The sequence below is a fragment of the Erithacus rubecula genome (genome assembly GCF_903797595.1).
Source record: "Erithacus rubecula genome assembly, chromosome: 12".
Classification (NCBI taxonomy): Eukaryota; Metazoa; Chordata; class Aves; order Passeriformes; family Muscicapidae; genus Erithacus; species Erithacus rubecula.
In genome coordinates, this window is record NC_136664.1 from 188,316 (window position 1) to 210,013 (window position 21,698).

A 21,698-nucleotide genomic window follows, 5' to 3' on the forward strand; every position below is an offset into this window, starting at 1 on the left:
CCGCTGAGAGAGTCCGTCTGAGGCGCGGAGCTAACAAAAGCCGCACGGCACTGCCGCCAGGTGACTGGCGCCGTCCGCCGGGCCCGGGCCCTTCCCGCGAGCCGGGCCGGACCGAGCCCCGGGCGGACGCAGTTGGTTGCCACGGCAACGGCGGTGTGGTGCCCCGTGACGTCATCCGGGAGCGGCGGAATGACGACCCCGGCGACGGGCGAGCAGTTCCGGCGGTCGCTGCGTGCGTCGTTGACACGCGACGCGTCATCGCCGTGCGCCAGGGCTGGGGAGGAGCCGGTCCGGGCACCGGGCGGGCCCGCGGGGCCGGTCCGAGCCATGGCGGGTGAGCCGCGGGCAGCGGGCGGGCAGCGGGCGGGCCCGCTGGACCCGATGGGGCGGGGTGCGCGGCAGCGCGGCGGGGGTTTTGGGGCCGGGGTTGGGGGCGGCGACCGGGCTCGGGCGTCTTCCGTCCCCGGCGTTCCGAGCCCGGGGCAGGGGCCGCGGCCGTGCCCGTTCCCGGAGCCGGGGTCGGGCCGCCCCCCGCCCTGAGGCTGGGACTCACGGCTGCCTCTGTTCGGCGCAGGTGAGGCGGCGGCCGGCGGCGCGGATCCCGCAGCCCGCGCGTGGCAGCCGCAGTGGGTGCCCCCATGAACGAGCGTCGCGGCCGCGGCTGCCGGGACATCGCGGGGCGCCATGAGAGCGGGCCACGAGCGGAGCCAGGAGTGTCTCCCGCCAAAGAAGCGGGAGCTCGCCGCCTCCAACACCGGCAGCGAGGCGGGGCGGGCGGGGGCAGCCCAGGGCTCGGGCGAGGGCCCCGAGTGGGCCCGCACGGCTCGGCCGGCTCCCGCCGCACCACGCTACGCTCCTGGCGAGGCCCCCGAGGCGGCGCCGGGGCTGACGGTGGACCAGTACGGGATGCTCTACAAAGTGGCCGCACCGCCTGCCACCTTCTCCCCCACGGGCCTGCACCCCGTGGTGAACGTGAGCCCCCTGCCCCCCGCCTTCAACGTGACCTCGCCCATCATCCAGCACCCGGCGGTGCCCTTCCCTTCCATCCACTATGCACAGATCCCTTCGGCTTCCCTGCAGCTCATCGGTTCCCACTACACAGTGCCCTATGCTGTCCCTCCTGCCTTCCTGCCTAGCCCTCTCCTGTCTCCTTCCACCAACCTCACTGCCCCCCATGTCCCCCAGTTTGTGCCATACGCCTCTCTGTTCACAGAAGAAGCTGCTCCTTCCCCCCAGACTACCTCTCCCACCCACAGCTTCAACAAATCCGCCTCTGCAGCCACTCCTGGGCAGATGCAGCACCACGCTGCACCCCAACCACTGGACATGGCACCGGGGAGAATTCCTGTTTATTATCAGATGTCCCGCCTCCCACCAGGGTACTCGGCCTATGAGACACCTGTAGCAGGTGGGAGCCCAGAGTCTCCTCAGCAAGACAGTCAGCTGAGCTCAGAGGTGGCTGCGGCCAACGGTGGGCAGAGGCCCCTGGAGCAGAGTGTGGCCAGGAGGCCCAGCGAGGCTGTGGACTCTGCCAGCAGTGCAGCTGAGGACTGTCTGCCCCCAGGGGCTACGGCAGGATGTGTGGGTGATGGACAGTTCCTGCCAGGTTACCAGATGCTGGGAAGAGAGATCTCTGTGCCTACTCACAGGAGCACCCCAGATGCTGATCTGGAGGTTCAGAGGGTGGTGGGGGTGTTGGCATCTCAGGATTATCATGTTCTGGCAGCCCAGAGGAAAGATGACCTAAGCCCTTTGAACCTTTGCCACAATATCCCTGATGGGCAGGGAGACGTGCTGAGGAACACCCCAGGCAGGGCTGCAGCTGGGAACAGCCAGTCCCGGAGCCCATGCAGAGTGTCCCCTGACGAGACTGTTAGACAGAGACAGCTAGCCAAAGGAATGGTGATAGCCAACGGCAAGCCAGTACTTGTTCCTGTTGGATCTGAGCCTGTCAGGTCTTCCAGTTCAGAAGCCCTGGTGAGGGAGAGCCCAGATGCACAGGCTCGAGGAAATGTGCTTGAAAAGGAGCTGGCCCAGCTGCAGCCACCCAGCTCCTCACAACTGCCCTCTCACTTCATGAAAGGAGCCATCATCCAGCTGGCAACGGGAGAGCTGAAGCGGGTGGAGGACCTGCAGACTCAAGACTTTGTTCGCAGTGCGGAGGTGAGTGGAGGCCTGAAGATCGACTCCAGCACTGTGGTGGATATTCAGGAAAGCCAGTGGCCCGGGCTTGTTGCACTGCATTTTGTGGTTGGGGAGCAACAAAGTAAAGTGAGCATTGATGTGCCCCCGGAGCATCCCTTCTTTGTGTATGGCCAGGGCTGGTCCTCCTGCAGCCCCGGCAGGACTGCTCAGCTCTTTGCTTTGCCCTGCCACAGGCTGCAGGTGGGGGATGTCTGCATATCAATCAGTTTACAGAGCATGAATGGCAACTCTGCTTCTCAGGCCAACTCCCCTCTCACGGATCAGCTGGTATCTGCTAGGGAGAGATTGGAACTAACAGCTCAGAGGCCCAGGGAGCCATCTGACAGAGCTGCTGAAAGGAAGAGTCACACAGATAGAACCAGCACGGCCCAGAGCTCTCATGCAGAATCTTCTCAGCCTGAGGCTGGCAGTCTGTACAGTTTGGCCCCAGGCTTCCAAAGATACAGTGTGCAGGCAGAGGAGCCTCGGGCCTCTCTGCTCCGTCCCTCTTTCATTCCCCAGGAGGTCAAGCTGTCTATTGAAGGGCGTTCAAATGCAGGGAAATGATCCCTTGGAGGTGTGAGCTAGGGTGGCCACAGCAGGTGAGCCTCACCATCAGGTGGAGAAATTGCACAGACTCTGTCACAGGCTCACCAGCAAAGGCTGCTCTCTGCCTTGCAGGAATAGCTCCATTCCAGTTCCATGGCTGACCAGTTCCTCTTGCTGAGTCAGGAGGGCTCCAGTGCCTCAGGGAGCAGCAGCAGGCTAGCTGGGGTGGGGAGCAGGGATGTGCTCATGAGTGTGTGATGAGAGCATTCCAGAGGCTGGAGGCTGGGGCTCTCTCCCACCTCCTGGGATAACTGACTCCCTGCGGGGCAGGGGTGAGCATTCGGGGCAGGTAGGGAGATGAGGAGGGCAGACTTGGCTTAAGGTAGCAGATAAAATTGCTGAAGATTTTATTCCTCCTTTCTCATGATGGGGAGAGATGGGTCCCCACTGGAGTTTGGAGTCTCTACTCCCAGTATCCCCTTTCTTCACACATGCACTTTAAAAGGACTGTTCACCGATGGAGCTCTCAAGGGCAGGATGGAGGTGCTTCTCTGGTGGTTCTGATTCATGTCTCTTCCACTGAATCCAACTGCTCTTTCTTCTTGCAAAGAATGTACAGATTTGAATGAATTACAGAAATTCAAGAGGAAGGACCAAAAGGATGGGCTTGGGTGCAGGTGAATAGGGAACTTGAGCACTTGAGATGGGACACAAGTTGGGATGGGAGACGTTTGTTTCCTGCTATAAAGTCTACTTAGTTGTTTTGCCACCAAATCAAACCTTTCTTCCCATATTAATAACTCAAAAAATCCCCTCCTGGGCTTACAGCTTTTGCAGAGGTTTAACCTAGGGATGAATGGGGTTGGACTTTTTTTGGTTGAGGTCTTTTAATGGTTTGGGTTTGTTTTTTTTAATGTGGAGCAAAATACATTCAGCATTCTCTACGGAAGGGTGAAAACATCCTTCTGTGAGAAGACCGATGCTGTTTTGTAATTAAGTCAGAAAAAATGTTCCAGATGGCTAATCCTTCCCTGCAGGCAGTTTCCTGAATAAGCTCTAGACAAGAGACAAGTGTTTGTGCATGTGCAGGCAAGGTACAAAGTTTGTGCTAGTACAATTCTATGATTAATGTACGGACTCTAAAAATATCATAGCGTCACAGGGCATTTTTGGGGTCGTTTTGTGTTAGTTTTTCTGATGCTTCATTTTGGAGTTCCTCTGTAAAACAATGTGGTAAAATCAAGAGTAGTCTTTTTCATGGTGAGATTTAATACAATTGTGTATGAATACCTGATTGTGGTGATAACATTCTATTGAGTGAAGGCTTCTGTAGTTACACTAATCTGCCCTCTCTGATGGTGTATTATGACACCATTGCTCAGCTAGGATAAGGAATAGTCACTGTTACGGTGAGAAAAGAGTTTTCACTGACTTAACCTGGGTTGAGTATTCCTTGTGTTCAGGTGCCCATCTCTGTGCTAGGACCAGGCTTTGGAGGGGGCCTTTCTTGCTGTGCAGAGTCCTGATGTTCAGTATGCTGTTCCTGTCTCCATGCTTTCATCTGCCTGGAATCTGTCAAGTGTGCCTGACTCTTGGGGCACCACTCCTCTCTGTCACAGAATGCTGTGTGTCAGCACCTCTTCTTGCAGTGGTGCTGTCTCAGGGCCATTCTGCACTCCCCAGGAGTGTGTCCAGTAACTGGTTGGCTTCTGCTGACTATGCCATGGACACGTGCTCTCCCTGTGTATTGCAAGTTAGTCTCCAGAATGTCCCTTTCATCCCAGCCTCAGTCCTGTTTTCCTAGCACACTGCTAGCCATTTATGTTGCCTTTAAAATGCCTGCACCAGGACAGGCCTTAGGTGAGATATGTGCTAATCATGCCCTCAGTGTTTGTGCCTCACGGGTTCTCCAGAATGATGCTGCCTGTATCACATGTAGCTGCTCCCAAATGACACACTACTTCTAGTTTCATCAGCTGCATTTGGGATGTGTGAAGTCACAGTGATGCTGTCGTGTGAAGTTCTGCCTCCTCAGGCTGAGGGAACAGATGCTGTTTTCCCAGCCCTGTTTGTCAGTGAAGTGTCCAGCTGGCCCCTTCCTCACCTGCAGGTGTCACAGCTCCTGCCGACTGGACTCTCCTATGTAAAACTCTACATTAATGTTGGTAGTGAGTTCTTAATGCTCAGGATATCTGAGGTGTCTGTGGCCAAAGGCAGGAAGCAGAGGAGCCCAGGTTCTCATGCCTGTTTTATGCACAGTGCATGCAGAGGAATTCAGGCGCTTGAGAAAGGGGCGTCTCATACAAACAGTGTGTGAATGTAGAGGGGCTGGGTACACCACAGAGGCAGTGTCTGAGCAACTGAGCCCCTGCAGCATCTCTGAACACTGGAGTCTGTCTTAGAGTGAGGGTTTGGAGAGCTTGCCTTGCACCACGTGTGTTACTGTCCCTCCTCAATCTCAGCTGCACTGTGCAGAGCTCTCAATGGGCAGTACTGAACGGGCAAGATGCCCTGTGGCTTCAGGAGCTTTGTACTGTAGGCAGGTGAAGGGCTGTGAAGGTGCTTGCCCTGTTGTTTACCTGGCTGCTGACCTGGACTTTGGCTTGCTGCACCTCTGTTGGATGCAGTCCTGAGCTCTGTGGAACAGGCCAGGGTGAACTGGACCTTGGTGCTTTTACCCAGACTCCTGCCAGTCCCACCGCTGTGTTCAGCTGCCAGCTCTTCCCTGGAAGCAGTGGTTTGAAGCACAGCTCATGACGGGGGACTAAGAGGAAGCATCTGTGTGTCTGGCTGTCTGCCCCAATGGGTGGGCAGGAGGGGGCCACTGGCAACTCTCCAGCCCAGCTCAGCAGTACTGGTACCATGGGAACCTGTCCTTACTTGGCAGGGCCGTGTGGCTTAAAACCACAGTGGTGGTTGTGCTGAGCTCTGAGGCTCTCCTGGGACAGGGAGTGTGAGACAGGCTGTGCTGCAGGGAGGAAGGCTGTGAATGAACCCATGGAGGAGGCTTTTATTTCTTGGGTTTAGAGGGAAAGGAGATAAAGCCAGGAAGACATTGCCGAGTGGGATGGTTACCTGGGCTTGTCTGCTGGCAGAGATGTGACAGACTTCTCAGAGAAATGTGCCATGTTCCTGCTGCTATTGTGAAGGCTAGGAGAGCTGTGGTCTGTCCTGCCTGCAGGAGGAGGAGGCCCTAATCTTGTCCAGCTCACGCTCTGCAGCAGGAGTCTGTGGGATGCAATAATGGGTGTCTGTAGCCATCTGTCCCGTCCCATGCAGAGCCCAGCCTGTCTCTGGGCTGTGCACTCACAGCAATGAGCGCTCGTCACTACCAGACTATGCAGAGGAAGCTCTGTCTGGAAGGGAAGGAAGCTGCAGAGGCCTCTCTGCCTTCCCCTTCCAGCTGCTGAGCAGCTCTTTATATTGCACTTTTCACATTAGGTGTCCCTGTCCCCACCCCACGCTTCAAGTCACTTTGTCCCGTAGAGAACTAACAATCCTTGTTACTCAGAAAATATTGTGAAAGAAACTACAGCAGCTGGAGTACACAAATGCTAGTTCCTGCCTGCAGCAGCACACGTGCCTTTCCCCAGCATCACTCACAACTGCTCCTTGTCTTTCAAGCTGTGCTAGAGCCTGACGTTTATCAGAAGCTGCTAAGATGGCTACAAATACACATTCTGTACAGTCTGGCCCAGGGTGTTCCACGTGTAGTTTAAAATGCTGATGGCCCAGGCCCTTCCACACTGTCTGTCAAGGACAGAACTGCCCCTCAGGTCCTTGCAGGCTGCTGCCCACCCTGCCAGCGCGCCCCTGGCACACTCGAGTTGGTTTGGCTTTCATGGCACCTTAGCGCCGGGGAGGGTCTGCTCAGAGAGACACGGGGGAGCTGGCTGGGCTGCCCTGAGGCAGAGAGATGTTTGTAGATAAGTGCTGACCCCTCACTATAACCCCCAGTATATGGCTGTATTAACATGTAACCGATGCAGTGTATCTAAAGCCTTAGAACTAGTCAGGTGCTCCCCTCCAACTTTGTCCCTGCCCCTTTCCTCCTACCCAATCTTTAACAAAGCATTAATAATTCTAAGGATAATCTCTATTTTGTTGTGCTTTTTTTGTAACTGTTTTAAATAAATCAATTTGTACTGTATATTTGTACTTTGGTGAGATCCTTTTTCCTGTTTTACCATTTTAAGTCTGTACTTGCCTACAAACAGATTGTATTTTTATTGTTAATGCTTTTATGAATATTGCATTTAACTTGTTGACTCTGTAAACACAGTATATATCTATATACATATATATATCTATATATAAACCAATAGCTTTTCCTTTGGTGTTTGAGACTTTTTGCTTGTCTGCAGTATCAGTGGTCATTAGTGTTTGGCTTCTCTTGATTTACACAGTGATCTGGAAACCTATGTTAAGGGCAAGATACAGATGGATATAAGCCATAACTGTGTGGTTGCTGATACTTTTGTGTTGTGTGGTCTCTCCTGAACCCCTTGGAATAAGGATAAGGTATCAGTGATGCTACAGGGAAAGCTGCAGCTGCACATTGCAGAGTAAAGGTGCACCTCTGCTGGGCAAGCAAAACACGAGGCAGAGCAAAAGCAGATAGTGCCAGAAGCAAATGGGGTTTGAGCAGGAAAAGGAGCAGAAGGAAGGATAAAAGTGAGAGATCAGAGAACAAAGGAGGACATGAATAAAGGAACATGGAACTGAACAGCTCTTTTACAGTGCCTTTTCCCAAAGAGAGGGAAGCAGGGATGGCTCCTGGGTGGCAGTTCTACATGATGAATGAACATCATGTTAAAACAGCTTCTGTACAGGGAGGAAACTAGATGTTGCAGTGGCAGGTGGAGAAAACTTGCACTGAAGAGGTTTAATGCTGTTTCCTAGCAGCATCCCCAGGGCTGGCTGTGAGAGTGGTTCATTATTGCCAGAAAAATGCAACATTATGTGTTTTGAAGGCAACTATTTTAACTAGGGCTTTAAGGGACTGCAATCGGACGTTTTTCAAACTGAAAAATGAGGAGGAAATGAGGGTTTTAAGTAGTCTGATCAAAAGGTTTTGCTTCTTGTTTTAACTTCACTCTTCTGGTCTCAAGTAGCAGTCTTGTGGTCACCATTTTGGACTTAAAGAAGAGAAACAGCTATCAGAGAGAAGAGAGTATTTGCCAAGGTGTTTGAACCACTGTGTGACTCTAGACCTTACCTAGAAATGCTGTGGAGGTAATAAGGGTTTTCAGGCTACAAAGCACAGAAGTGTGGCACTCTGGCTTTTGGTGGGCTGATGTCTAAAAACCATGAAGCTACACCATGCATTTTCAGGTGTTCATTCTTAAAGAAGCCAAATAATGGAGAGTGTACCACTTCCATGAGTCCTTCTGTGCCACTGCTTTGCTTTTTGCAGTTTAAAGATGCCTAGATGTAATTTCCATAGTTGCATAGTTTAATAGTGATTTCTGTTTGCAATGGGAACCTTTTGCTGTAGGCACAGGCTACAATCACATTTTGCTTGAAAAGCAAACCCACAGTCCTAGAAACTGACCTACTCTATTATTTACCATCCAATCAACTCTTTCACTTGCCACCTGAAATTCTGTATAAGTGGAAATTAACTTGTGAGTAAAGCAGCAAAGTTGTTTTCTATTTGTTTACCTTGGCCAGCCTTTCTTTCGCCGTTTTTATGGGGTATCTTAAAACACGACCTCAGGTTCCTTAGTTTTCCATGGATGCTACCGCAACTAAGTAAGTAATAATGATGTTTTAAAAAAGGGTGTGCACAAGCATTTCCAGAAGGACACTCTCCTCTGTTTCCTTTTTATGGGCACAAACTGCAAAGGATTTGCTCCTGGAGGACTTGTGGACTATCTGTCTTCAGCTGTGCAGTAAACAAGATCCTTTTTTATTGAGGTGGGTTTCACCTACAGCAGAACTGCAGGAACCTAGACCCATTTAGAGGGCAAGTGCCCAAAAACAGGACAAAGGACAAAAGGTAAAGAAGGGGACTAATACATGTGAACATTAATTAATGTTAATTAATAGATTAATTTATTTTTGTTCTGTCACAGGCTGTGACTTTGGCCCCCAGAGCAGAGTGTGTGCTCAGAATCTGCTCCCAGCAGAGCTGCTTCAGCAGGCATGTCTCAGCTCTGCGGTGCCCCCGGGCTGGGAGGAGCAGACGCGGCTGCGGGGGCTGCGGCGGGTCAGTGCAGCGCGCTGCCGCCCTGCTCCTCGAAGGCCATCTTGCCCAGCAGCTGGCTCTCCAGCTCCACGTTGCTCATCGGCAGCTGGAAGAAGTTCATCTCAGCTGCCAGAGCGGCCATGGCCGAGGGGTCCTGGCCAAACTGCGCCCGGAGCATCATATCCATTTTCTCCAGGCGGCGCTTGAGCCGCTTGGCCTCGCGCTCGCGCACCAGCCGCGCCTGGCGCTTCTCGGGGGTCTCGTTGGCGCGCTTCACGCGCATGGCCTCGCGGTCCCGCTGCAGCCGCCGCGCGCGCTGCTCCTCCGTCTCCTGCATGCGCTGCAGCCGCTTGGCCTCGCGGTCGCGCATGCGCCGCACCTCCCGCTCCTCGGGAGTCTCATTGTCCCGCCGGCTCTTCTTGGCCGTGCGCTCGCGCTCCAGGCGCTGCAGCCGCACCTCCAGCGGCTCCTTCTGCCGCCGCAGCGCCCACCGCCGCACGCCGGGGCTCTGCGCCTGCAGCAGCCGGCGGTACGCCGCGCAGTTGTTGCACACCAGCAGGATGCCCGCGGGATACACGGGGGCGCAAAAGGCGACATCCTTCCCCTCGGCGCCGGAGGGGCCCTGGCTCTGCGGGGCCAGCAGCCGGTCCGCGCTGATCACCTCCGGCAGCTTCTCACTGCAACGCAGGAGGAACCCGGTCAGAGGCTTGGTGCTGTGGGCAGTCCCCATCTGAGTGCCCGCGGGCTGCCGTGAACAGCGCTCCCACTGCAGCCCGTGGCAAAGGCCTCCGCTAAACCAGCTGCCCGCAGATATGTCTGAGTATCTAAAAAAAGCGCTTTCCCGGCCAGGGTAAAGAAGTGGATTAGCCCAGAGCAGTATCTGGGTTGGAAGGGTGCAAGAGTGGGAATAAACCAGCAAGCTGCTCATCCTCATCATCTCTGAATTTCTCCTTTTAGCCCTGTTCCACTGGTCAGTGGATAATCGCCCATTAGGCAGGACACAACGAAATAACATTTTGGTCTCTGCCTGTAGTCCTGCTCTGGACATGGTGAACACATCTGGATAGTGCAGCCTTACTCCAATGGATTGCTGGGCAAGAGAAGGGGTGGGTTGTCCCCCAGTGACTGGAGCCCACAGTGCTTTCTGCACTTCTCTAGCTCTGCACAGTACTATGCAAGACCCTTTTACCAGCACAGCCTGCAGACGTCCTGGCAGGGGATGCAGAGCTGCAGACAGGAAGGGATCAAGAGAATCTCACCCAGTGGGGGTGTTTAGCACTCTCCTACAGGCCTCAGTGGGTCCAGAGCCACAAATTCTGAGTCATCCAAGGCAACCCACCTAATCTTTAATGTGCTGCCCTACCCACTCACTGGCCAGGGTGATCCTGACCTGTTGAAAGTGGCGTGGCTGGTGAAGCGTGCTCCACAAACTGCACAGTTGGACAGCTGGTCCTCTGAGTGGATCAGGAGATGTCTCCCAAGGGATCCTGGGGAGCTGAGGGCTCTGCCACACACAGGACACAGGTAGCTCTTGGCACTCACCACCGCTCCAGTGTGCTGCAAAACAACCACTCAGGTGGTAGTTACACATTGCCCAGCTCCCTGCCCAGTCCAAGGCATGCTCAAACCATTCTATTCAGCTCTTGGAATGGGAACCCTTTACCACTGAACCTCTGCCAGCTTTTAGACCAAGCTCAAGACAAGTAACTTGGTGTGTCAAACAAGGAGGAAACCCTTTATGGCTTAACTCCAGTGCAGGAGAAAAAATTAAGGCCAAAACACATGGATTGTAAGACCTGGCTCTTGTTTTCAGGAATGCATTTGAGGAGCTGCTGGTGCAGGAAGAAGTGTGACTCAATTAACAGCAAGGCAGGATGTTGGTGAGGAAGCACTTAGATGGAGACAACTGGTACAGGTAAGTGGCCAATTCAGTTCTGCTTCTTTCCTTCTGCTACAGACTTTGATGTGCTATGAAGAAAGCACAAAAACCCTAAGATTTCACCTCAGATTTCTTGCAAAACTGGAAGAACAGCTATTCTCATGGGTAATTACAGGAACTGTAATGAAATATAAAATAAATTATCAGGAGGAAGGTTTATTATCCCACTGAATGATGTAAAAATTGCTTCCATGTTTAGTCTGAAGGAACTGCCTGGTTTTAGCCTGAAGTACTTGCAGAGACTGCCTTGGCATTGAGTTATGCTTTCCAGATCTGTAGACCAGGGCCTTGCTAATTCTTTCCCCTGGACATCCTCTGGTCCCTGGACACAGTGTACAGCTGCAAACTTCAGTCACACCTTAGCTAGAAATTCAGTTCTGTGGTTGCAAAGACCAGAATAAAATTACCCTGTGCTTTTGATCTGTTTCTGGATTTTGGTCTCTTCGGGCCAGAGACACTGCAGCGTCTGGAACGATCCCTACCTGGTATACGTGTGCAATGAGCTGATCTCTGCTTCCACACTCCAGCTGGCAGAGGGGGCACTGTGACAGCCCCAGCATGGGCTCAGCGTTCACACTCTCAGGCACCTAGGGGCAGGAAGAGCTGCTTTGGTGTAAGGCACACGGACCCTCTGCAGGCACAGCACCCTTCCTCCAGTGCACAGAAGCTGCTGTGTGCCCAGGACTGCCAGCACTGCTGTGGGCGCCTGACACCTGAGAGAAACCTCCTTCCTGTGGCCTCTGAGCAAAACCCCTGCATCTCAGAGAGGAGACAGAGGCCTCATAGCCTCACTGGCACCCAGGCTCTTGCCAGCACAGTGGCTCTAGGGCCAAGCAGGGCCTGTTCTGTGGCAAGGGGAAGCTAGTTGGAGAATGGCATCAGAACCAAGGGAAGGGCATGCACTCTGCAAACATCTTGGCCAGTTTGTGCCTGTTTGTCTCCTGTTCCAGGCAGCCAAAAAGCTCTTCATAGCCTTTCCTCCTGCCAGGAGACATTGTTTGGAGGAGGTGGGAGGGAGAGAAAGAAAGAAACACGATGGGGTGAGGAAGTGTTCAGACAGTACCCTTCTCTCTCTCTGGAGGCTGGGGTGAGTGCAGAGCAGTACACACTTGCCTCATTTTCTCTCATCAGTGGCGCTCCGGCCACAGGTCGTTCTGCATTTTCTAATTCTTTCTTCACTTTCACCATTGAGCCATCTTCCTCAGACGTATGGGAAGAAACTTCATCCTGAGTGGTTTCCTCATCATCGCTGCCACCTGGAATATGCAGAACAGTTATACCAAGTGTCAGGAGCCCGAGGGCCCTCACTGTCCTGACCAGCATCACGAGGAGCCTCCACTCACCCCCTCCAACCAGGGCTCCATTCACACCCAGACTAGAGCACTTGAGTCCCCGGGCATGGCCTCCTGCACTGCCTTGCTCAACAACTGCCAGACCTTCAGGTGGAGCTGCTGCTGTTCCCACCCTGCTCTGGTGAAATGGGACTGGCTCCCATGGCACTGCCCAGTCTGTGCTGGTCTGGTCCTTAGGACAAAGTCCTGTGCTGAGGCAAAGGGCTGACCCAGAGGAAGAGCTGGCTTAGCCAGTCCTCAGAGGACCCACACGCACTGTGCCGCCCTCAGCCTCACCCCTTTGCAGTCTCCCCAGTCCACTACCTTGGTGTTACTGGAAGGGGCAGAACTCACTGCTGCTGGAGTCAGGGTCTTGCAGTGAACGAATTGTTGGCCTTTGGTCCCCAAGAGTTCCAGGAAAGTTGTTTTTCATCATGGCTTGGCGGGCTTGCTCCTCCAGCCCTGCAAAGACTTGCTCCCCTAGCAGCCACAAAGACAAAGAGTCAGACTGGTGCTGTTCCACTGCTTCCAACACCAAGGCTTGCCAAAAATACAACAGACATGGGGCTGCTCACCTGCACTGTGCAGAACCTCTGCAGTCACCTCTTGGAAAGCACTTAGGTCACTTCTCTGCTTGCCTACCCTGTAGGTGCCTGTGGCACCTGCTGATGTGAGTCCAGTGCCTGGATGTAGAAGAGTCTCACTAGTGGCAATGTGCAGCACTGAGCTGCCCTCTGCATACTATGTGTGTGCCAGTCCAGCACAAAGCACCTGTGACTCCTTACACCTGCCATAAATAGCCAAGTGACTCTTGCTGCTGCCAAGCTATCCACCAATATCCTCCAGCACAGTTCAGGGTGGGGGAAGCCCCAAGGATACGACCGACCACGGATACTACTGTATAGCTCTTCTAAATTAATAAGTCTTATTCCTAGCTACAGCAGGCATTTAGCACAAAAATAGCACCTCCCTAAGGGCCTGGTACCCACCTGCCCTCCACAGTGATATGAAAACTAGGGGTTGTCCTTGGCATGCTGTCACCTTCCTCTGTCCCAGGAGGGATAAGGACAAGCTGCCCTTACAGAAGGTGTCTACGCTCGGAGCTGGTGTTCTCCTGTGTGTATGATGTATATATACCTTGCCTTGACCAGGAATGGCTCTCACTAAAATAAAACCCATTGGCACTTCATGTGCTCAAATCAAAAACCTAAGGGAATGAACCCAGAGAGCTGAGATTCATGTTTAGGACAAAACAATCTGTTTTGTTGAAAGCAGCGACCACTAGTAGCTCAGCTCAATGGGAGATGGCAAATACCTTGAAAGACAATAGTTATTTGTGCTCTGAATGAAAACTACTTACATCAATCCCTGCTCAAAGAAGTTTTGTTTCCAGAGAATAAAAGGCAACCATTAACCTTCATATTAAAGCAAACAAATTACATTGTTCCAGGTGTAGTCATGATTTAGCTTTTCCAGTGGATGAGCTGGGAGGCTTGGGAAAGGTGCTGAACTTGCCAGCAGGGTGGCTTTTGGGTTGCATTTTTCAACTGATTTGTGAGTGCTCAAGAACCATTCAAAGCACAAATGTGGAAATGCCAAAGAAAATGCACTGCATTTTTCACATAAAATCAAAACACAGCTTTAAGAAGACAATGTTACCTTTCAGTACAAGGTCACAACTGGCATCAGTATAACAAAGACATTGATCTCATGAGAGAGGGCACCAGTCCTGTTACAGAGACAGGTACATTCCCACATGCTGAACTGTTCCAGCCAGTGATGCTCCATGTTCCCACTCACACTGCCTTCCTTGGGGCTCACACTACAATTTTGGCAGGGCTTTAACAAGACATAATTTATGGAAGATTTCAAAGACCTTCAGAAGTTTCACTGAGACTGTGGGAGAAGAGGTTTAGTTCTCAATGTCCCCATGTAGGTTTCCAAAAGCATTTGAAGGCTTTTATCATTTGTTTAAGAGTGAGAAAGGGTGCTGTAGAGAAGATTTGAGAACACAATCTGTGTGCCTGAGGAGAGGTGCTAAGGAGCACCAAGTCTATTTGTCATTGAAAGCAGCAGGGACCATCATGACTGCTGTGACACCCCTTCTGAAGCCATTCCAGCACTGAATAGTTTTTGTGACCTGGAGTGCTGTTTTTATATCTGGACCACAGCCTCACACTGGTGGGACTGAGATACAGACTGTACAAGCAGCAGACACCACAGAATCCCAGTGCCTCTTCGAGAAGCAGAAACCCACAAACGACCAGGATAAAAGTCCATAGACCAAAAAAGCATTGCAAGAGAAAGAGAAAGCAGAGTGAAATGAGGACACCTGCAGAACATAGGACAGATGTAAAACTATGATAGGAAATGTACTACTACCTTTGACAGAGTTCCAAAACAGAATTCCCAAATGCTACTGAAGCTGCTCATGGAAACAATTACGTGTTTGTTTTCTTCCACCTTTTCCCTTTCAGACAGATTACACTCCCACTTAGCAGCAGCCTGGAGTCCAAAGGCAGGGCAGGTTCCTGATCAGCTATACAAACCATGCAGACAATCTGCAGGATTTAAGAGCTGGGATCTTTATCTAAGGAGACAGAAGGAACTCCTCACATAAGGAACACTGGCATCAGTCACAGTAACTGAGAGCAGCTGTGTGTGCCTTTAGCCTCTCTACAACACCCCCAGAGCCAGTGAGCATTGACTCAGCACAGTGCAGAGAACAACCAGCTTACAGCCAGCAATGCAAGCTGTTAACCAAACACGTGCTGTTAGCAGGCCACATCCTGTGCATCCTCCCCATCCTCTATCTAAAAACATCACGGGACTGGGAAAAGCAAACATGGAAAAATTCTGTCTTCCACTTCTACAAAATTTCTTATCTATTATATTAACAGTGTACAAAACAACCTAGGAAAGCATGTCCTGTTCATTTACTGATGGACTAAGTCCTACTTTGATGAAGCTTTACAGCTTCAATATTTGATAGGTCCAGGGTTACACTTTTGATGTTTCTGCACACACATGCTCACAGACAGACACCCCCATCTCCACCCCACTTTGGCTCCACTTCCATTCATTTGGAAGAGGAGTTAAGACAGGCAACAGCTTTAGGATCACTGCCATAAGGATGTTATGCTCAATAGTGAATTCACAGACTCTTCTCCAGAAGTTTCTTTATTAAATACAAAAAGTGCTGCAGGCTGACCACAACACCAAAACAAGTCACTGTAATTGTTTACAAACAGCTAGAGATGTAGGACAAGAGAGATCACACAAATGCCTCTGCTTTGTATTCCATTCTCTTCTCCATAGTGCTGTGAATGAGTGGGATGTCAAGTGAGCAGTGGTGGAGGTAGGGGACAGCCCTGTGGTACTGTGTAACATGGACAGGCATGACTGCTAGGGTCTGCTGGGGTATCAGCCCTGAGCCCTTCCCTTCTTGAACTGTATGAATGCAGGATAACTCCCAGGTGCTCTGGAAAATAAACACAGAAACAAACAACTCCCACCCCAAAATCCACAAAACAAAATCCAAAGGGACTACATCATTCTCCTGCCTTCCTTCCTAAACAGGACAGTCTCTCAGAGATGAGTCAGTTTATTCCCTCCTTGTACATCAATTTAAAGTCCCTGTTCATGTAGGTCTTCTCTGTGTTCCTGGACCTGAAATTTGCAAGTCTTTCCACCACTGTGGATCTATTCCACCTGCCCCATGGCTATTCTGGGTTGTCCACACTGCTGTAGTGGTTACTGAAATGAAAAACAACACAATTGAAAGGGTTAATAATGGCAGTCCACGGAGCCCTTCAGAACCAAGGGATTTGATGCAAGTAACATTTCTGCTTGGTTGTGAATGCTGGGTGCTATTTCTTGCAAGATACTTTTCCCTCAAAATGGGAATATTATAGACAGGAGAATCCAAGGAACACCAAAGAGCACAGAACTTGTGTGTTAGAGAGAGAAGGAAGGAAATAGAGGATTAGTGGGATATTGGAACCATGATAAATAGAGCTCAGAAGCAGGAATTAATCTGACTAACAAAAGCTCTTCCCCAGAGTTCTAAAATAAGCATCAGTTGCAGATAGCACAAGCAATAAAAAGCAAAGCAGCTTGTGGATAGCAAGGAGAGAGAAGTGCATGCTAATACCTGCAACAAATTTTGGCAAGCACGAAGACAGCAAGAGGTCCATGACTGATGGGATGACAGCACAGTAACAGATGAATGCAAGAACAGATGAATTCCTCAGAGTTTTGAAACTTTTATACTACATATTCTGGGAGAAAATTAATACCAAATTGAATCAATTAAGGTATCTCCACACAAACAATCTAACTGCATTTTAGTTTTCAATAACTATATTCTATGATTACTGCTCTGTTTGTTAGCACTTTATCAGGTGTGTTTTTCATACACCACATGGCAAAATAAAATTATGTTCTTAAGAGCCATTTATGTGCTGGAGGGGAAATGACTACCATTAAAACTGTGTGACTAGGCCCCTGCAGAGAAGGACTTTTGTGATAACTTTTACCACAAATTTTATAGTTTCAGTATTATTTTGAGTTTCCTTACATATCAGCTTCTATTTAAAACTGTTTTGATCTGTAACCATACAATCTCCTAGCTGGTTGCTCTGCTTGCCAAGTATTGTGATTCTGTCCTAAGCGAGGACAGCAAATCATGTTGCTGTGAGAGCAAGGTGGAATGAGGGCCATGCCAAGCCTGGAAAGTAATCCTGGAAAGAGGAGACACCAAGCAAGCCGAGGAGAGGAGATTGGCAGCTGTCACTCGCCCTAGTCAGTCCAAGAAGGGAGAGAAGATGGAGTGGCCATGCAAGGAAGAAGGCGGCACCATCCTCCCATCAAATTTGTCCAGTCATATATGTACAGTCGTGTTTATGCAAATCCAAAGGCAGTTCCCCAGCCCGTAGCCTGCCAAATCAGACCCCAGCTGCAGGCAACTGTGGAAAAAGCTGCGTACCTGCTGTCCCTTTCATTCCTCTCCTCCCAACCACTGCAGTCCCTGTGAAGAAGTCCCAGTAACGTGTCTGCTATGTCTCAGCCTGACTCCTCATTCTGCTGGCTCACCCCGTTCTTGGAGCCGGTGTTTTCTCCGATTATCCTCCTCAGGGCACTGCACGGCATTTCTGGGCTCTCCAGACACACAGCAGGCTAGGTAGACAGAGAAGTCCCAACGATTTCGTGGTGTTCATCATATGACAGACAAGACTTTCCATCCCAAGGTGAAGACATCACCATCGACAAGTGTTCTGTATCTCTTGGTCCCCTTATTTTCTTGTAGTCTTGCTTGCTGCTGTCAATGGTTCCTGCTGAATAGTTGCTCTGTAGCAACATACTGCATGTAAAGGAGATGAACAGGTCCCAGGATTCCACTCCATGGCATACCTGATGCTATAACTTCCTGCCCCCTGGTAGCGTGTTTGTCAGATAGCTTCCTCCGAAACAAAGACTGGAGATACAGTCATTGTATTGCAGATAAAAATGCAATGTTCACTGTGGAAACAGTGCACAGCTCAATTTTGTGATATGTCGAGTTTTGTATATGATAGTACAAGCTCCTGAAGAACATAACCCTTATGCAGTGAAGTGCAGGAAAGCACCAGCTAACACCACGGAAACTCTATCTGCGCCATTAGAGCTGCTGCAGCTCCTGGTTTCCATACTCAAGAGATCCTGACTCCAGCCCAGGGGAGACGGCTTAAGTGCATACATGACACAAACCTGAGCTCAATGGCACCAGTAATACCTGGACACTTTAAGAAGCAGAAGTGTGTGGACTACAAGGCATGTTACTGACATCACAGGACAAAATACCAGACATAGCAAATTTCTCTAAGAATGACAACTCCAAAGTCATAGTGTAGTGTCTGATAGTGTACTATCAGACAAATTGCACCTACACTCTGCCCACTGGGGAACCCAGCAACCAGAAGCAAGAATGCCACAAGCAGGTGCCACAAGCCACACTCCTTGAGAACCTCACTCTGGCCAACAAGGACATCTCTGCCACACTGCCCAGCCAGTGGGGCTGCTCGTCCCAGACAGAGGCAGCTCCTCCCAGTGCACTCACTGAGTGTGCAAGGTGTCAGCTCCAGCCCAGTGCTCCCCCGTGCACAGAGAGCAGCATGCACAGATGTCACTGCGTGCCTGTGCACAGAGGCAGCACACAAACACACAGACATGCAAGCAAGCAGCACCAGCAATGAGGCAGTGTTAGGGCTGCAGCACTCAGCTCTGTCTCATACTCCTCACAGGTACTGCAGCCAAAAAATCATAGGGCCTTCTCGGCAGCCTTGCTCTCACAGATCTACAGAATGGAAATGGAAACTTTTTTCCCTAATCTCAGCCCAAATTCCAAGCATGTATCCAGCCACAAACCTGGGTATGCACAAGGGCATAGTTTCAGGCCCCTCAAATTCCCTTTGCTGCCAAACAAAAGCTATACATGTGCCACTTCCCCTCTGCAGCCAAATCTCCATCTGTGTCTCCCAGCTCCACTGGTGCCTGGCTGTAGCCTGCCCGTAAGAAGTGCTGATGCACAGCATCTTCAGCCCTTCCACTGTCAAATAAATGCTAAGCTCCTGGCAATGATGGAGAAACAGATCCATCTTATCACCTCAGTGATCATTCACCTAAGAATGATCTGGCAGACAGCATTTATTTGTCCCGTAAATTACTTGGCCACCACCCATTCCTTGACAGGAAAGAGCAAATAGCTTTATTTAATTATCTGGTAGGAAACTGAGGTACAGTGAGCTTAAGCAATGTACCCAAGACCAGTCAGCCGAGTCTGTGGTAGGTAAATATCAAAACCCAGGACTCGCTGGCTTTTAGCCAGCTTGTTCCAACCACCTTGCCTAGAACTTCCTTTGCAACCAAGAGAGGCCAGAGCCCCAAGCCATATTTTCCAGTACTCTAACTTGTACTTTTGAGAGTGTGAATGCAAAGCCCAGCTACAGGCCCTGCACATACACACCTACCTTTACAGCATCAGCTGTTTGTTCAAGCCTATCCCTGTCCTGCTATGCCAGGACACAGCCAGCTTCCCTAATGCGCAGAGCTCGGTTTCTCTTCTTACACACCCTAAGACAAAACATGAGTAACACCATTCCCCAAGCTGTCCCTTCCCATCAGTCCCATCGTTCCACTCCTCCCCACCTCACTTCACAGCCCAGCCAGAGCAAGGGTCCCACGATGCTGCATAACATCATACTCACAGTGAACTTTGTTAGGAGTGGTCTGTTTCCGACGGGACATGTTTCCCTGACCAGGGAGCACAGAGTGTTCCTCCCCTCTGCAGAGGGCTCATCTGAGAAGAGAAGAGCCTGTCACACACTTCACTAAAACCCTCCAAATCCCTGGCCAAGCTCTGCTGGCTGTCCCAGGGTCATTCCCCACCTTGCTGCCTATGGGGCTTGCTGTGCACCACCACAGCTGGATTCCAGGCCAGCATCCAATACAATCCAGGAGCATGTCACAAAGCGCTGTGCATGGGCAGTCCTACCCAGTTCTCAGGCAAAGGTTTAAGCAAAACCAGCAATCCCAAAAGATGAGTGTCCTCTTCAAAAATTACTGCAACCTCAGCCCCAACACCTTCTCCCTCCTGCCCATTCCTGCAGCCTAATAATCACTCTTGTCGTTGAAATGACAGAGAAAGGTGGCATTTCCAACAGTCGTCTCAGAGAGAAAAACAAAAGGAGGAGCTGTACCCATTTCCCACAAGACACATGGACTCAGAGATCCCATCAGCCTCCTCAAAGGGACAAACACATGGATTTAATCAGCCTCTCGCGGACAGAGACACACAGACCCATCAGCTTTCTCCGACAGACGGACAAAAGGATCCCGTTAGCATCGCACTGCCAGATGTACACAGGGATATGCCAGCCTTCTCAGATGGATGGACACGAAGATATCGGCAACCTCCCCAGACAGCGGGATCCAGCCGGCAGTGCCAGCACTCGGGAGGCGGGAGAAGGGCCGCAAGCGGCCGGACACACAGACAAAGGGACGCGACTCCAGGGCACCAGCACGGAGGCGGGAACCCTGCCCGGGCCCGAGGAGCGGCCGGGCCGCCCCGGCAGCGGAGGCCGGCCGCGGGGCCCGTCCCGCCCCTCGCGGGCGGCAGCCCCGGCCCGGCCGGGCTCAGCCGGCCCGCCGCGGGCACGGCGGCGCGGACAGACAAAGGGCAGCGGACAGACGGATGGGCAAGATGGCGGAGGGCGCCGCCGGAGCGCGCGACGCGAGCACGGGCACGGGGGGCACGGCTCGGCACCGGGGGCAGCCCCGGCTCGGCACCGGGGATACCCCTGGCTCGGCACCGCTGGCAGCGGCTCGTCCGCGGATCTCAGGTGCCGGCTTTTCATCACCTGAAGCGTCTCACCTGTCTGCCGTGGATCCAGCCCAGCGCGTCACTCCCCACCGCCCGAGGGAGCTCATCCGTGCCTGCGATGGGGCTCGCTGGCCCCGGCCGCCTCCGCCGGCAGCTCTCGTGCCGCCCCGGCGCACAAGAACCTCCTGTACCCTGCAAGGCCAAAATGCAGCGGTTTCGTATTACCTTAGACCCACCGCAGGCGTTATGAACTCGCGCACCTGCTATGGGGAGAACCGCCCCGCCCCGGGGGCTCGAGGCCACCTCCCCTCACGGGCCACCGAGCGCCGCCGCGGGATCAGCGGGCCCGCTCGGAACGTCCGCGGGGCCCGCTTACCGGGGGCTGCGGCACCGCGCCCGGGCCTGGGCTGGATTTCGGTCCGACTCTCCTTGGCGGTGGCGCCGGTGCCGCGCGGCTCTCCCAGAGCCGAAGACCCCGCGGCCAGATCACAGCCGCCGGCGGAACGCCGCGTCGCCGGAACCGCTGCGCCGGGGGCGGGCACCGGCGGGCGTCTATCAGGCGCGGGACCGATTGGCGCGCAGGATTCTTCCGCCGGGCCATGTAGTCCCTGTGCGCCGCTCTCCCGGACCGCCACCGTCCCCCCGGCTGCCGCTGCGCCAGGGCCGCGTTTGCGGCAGCGGGCCGGGACAGCGCCCGCCGCGCCAGCCGGACTGCGCCCCGCACCGGGTGCGGGGAGTGACGGGACCGGGTGCAGGGAGTGCCGGCTGTGAGGATCACTCCGCACGCGATGAAGACTTGCAGACGCCGCGCGCCATTTTGGGTGGCGGAGAGCTGCAGAGCGGCGGGAGGTGAGCGGGGCCGTGGGGAGCGCTCGGCGTCCGAGGAGGTGGTGGGGAGCCCTTCCCCAGGGTCCCGCAGTCCTGTGGCCCGCTCCTGGTACCTGCTGTGCTCGTGCTGTGGGGTGTTTCCTTGATGCCACCTATTTGCGGAGGAAGAGAGATTTCTGCCCTCAGCCCTCTGGTGCAGCTGCGCCGGCGGAGCCCACGCACGGCCTCCTGTGCCCTGTCCGAAGTGTCGCTGAGCACGGGGCCGGGCGCCTGCAGTGGCTGGCGGCTGTCCTGGCAGCGGGTCAGGCCGGGGCTCGC

At 52.7% G+C, this 21,698-nt stretch overlaps 2 protein-coding genes across 5 annotated transcripts; one reads left to right on the forward strand and one right to left on the reverse strand.

Annotated features, from left to right (window-relative positions):
- Positions 1–152: 152 nt before the first annotated feature.
- ATXN1L (ataxin 1 like) lies at positions 153–7,068 on the forward strand. Its single transcript, XM_079316134.1, has 2 exons — positions 153–334; positions 575–7,068. The coding sequence occupies exon 2, from the start codon at positions 685–687 to the stop codon at positions 2,749–2,751; it is 2,067 nt and encodes a 688-aa protein (XP_079172260.1). The 5' UTR covers positions 153–334; positions 575–684; the 3' UTR covers positions 2,752–7,068.
- On the reverse strand, positions 4,154–21,334 carry ZNF821 (zinc finger protein 821). 4 transcript variants are annotated; one of them, XM_079316141.1, is made up of 8 exons: positions 20,929–21,334; positions 20,604–20,744; positions 19,438–19,529; positions 12,548–12,673; positions 11,976–12,118; positions 11,345–11,449; positions 10,314–10,480; positions 4,154–9,600 (listed from the first exon to the last, which is right to left on the reverse strand). In XM_079316141.1, the coding sequence occupies exons 3-8, from the start codon at positions 19,475–19,477 to the stop codon at positions 8,946–8,948; spliced, it is 1,236 nt and encodes a 411-aa protein (XP_079172267.1). In that variant the 5' UTR covers positions 19,478–19,529; positions 20,604–20,744; positions 20,929–21,334; the 3' UTR covers positions 4,154–8,945. The 4 variants fall into 4 exon arrangements, with proteins under 4 accessions (XP_079172267.1, XP_079172265.1, XP_079172266.1 ...); XM_079316139.1 differs by adding an exon at positions 12,769–12,876 and having other exon boundaries at positions 20,604–21,334; XM_079316140.1 differs by having other exon boundaries at positions 20,604–21,334.
- Between the last annotated feature and the right edge of the window lie 364 nt (positions 21,335–21,698).

Excerpts from the sequence above, each read along its gene's own strand:
- ATXN1L (XM_079316134.1), top strand. The coding sequence starts at position 685 with ATGAGAGCGGGCCACGAGCGGAGCCAGGAGTGTCTCCCGCCAAAGAAG.
- ZNF821 (XM_079316139.1), bottom strand. The coding sequence starts at position 19,477 with ATGTCCCGTCGGAAACAGACCACTCCTAACAAAGTTCACT. Across the intron at positions 11,450-11,975 it reads CACTGATGAGAGAAAATGAG|GTGCCTGAGAGTGTGAACGC; the intron begins GCAAGTGTGTAC and ends TCCTGCCCCTAG. Across the intron at positions 9,601-10,313 it reads AGCCACGCCACTTTCAACAG|TGAGAAGCTGCCGGAGGTGA; the intron begins GTCAGGATCACC and ends CCTGCGTTGCAG.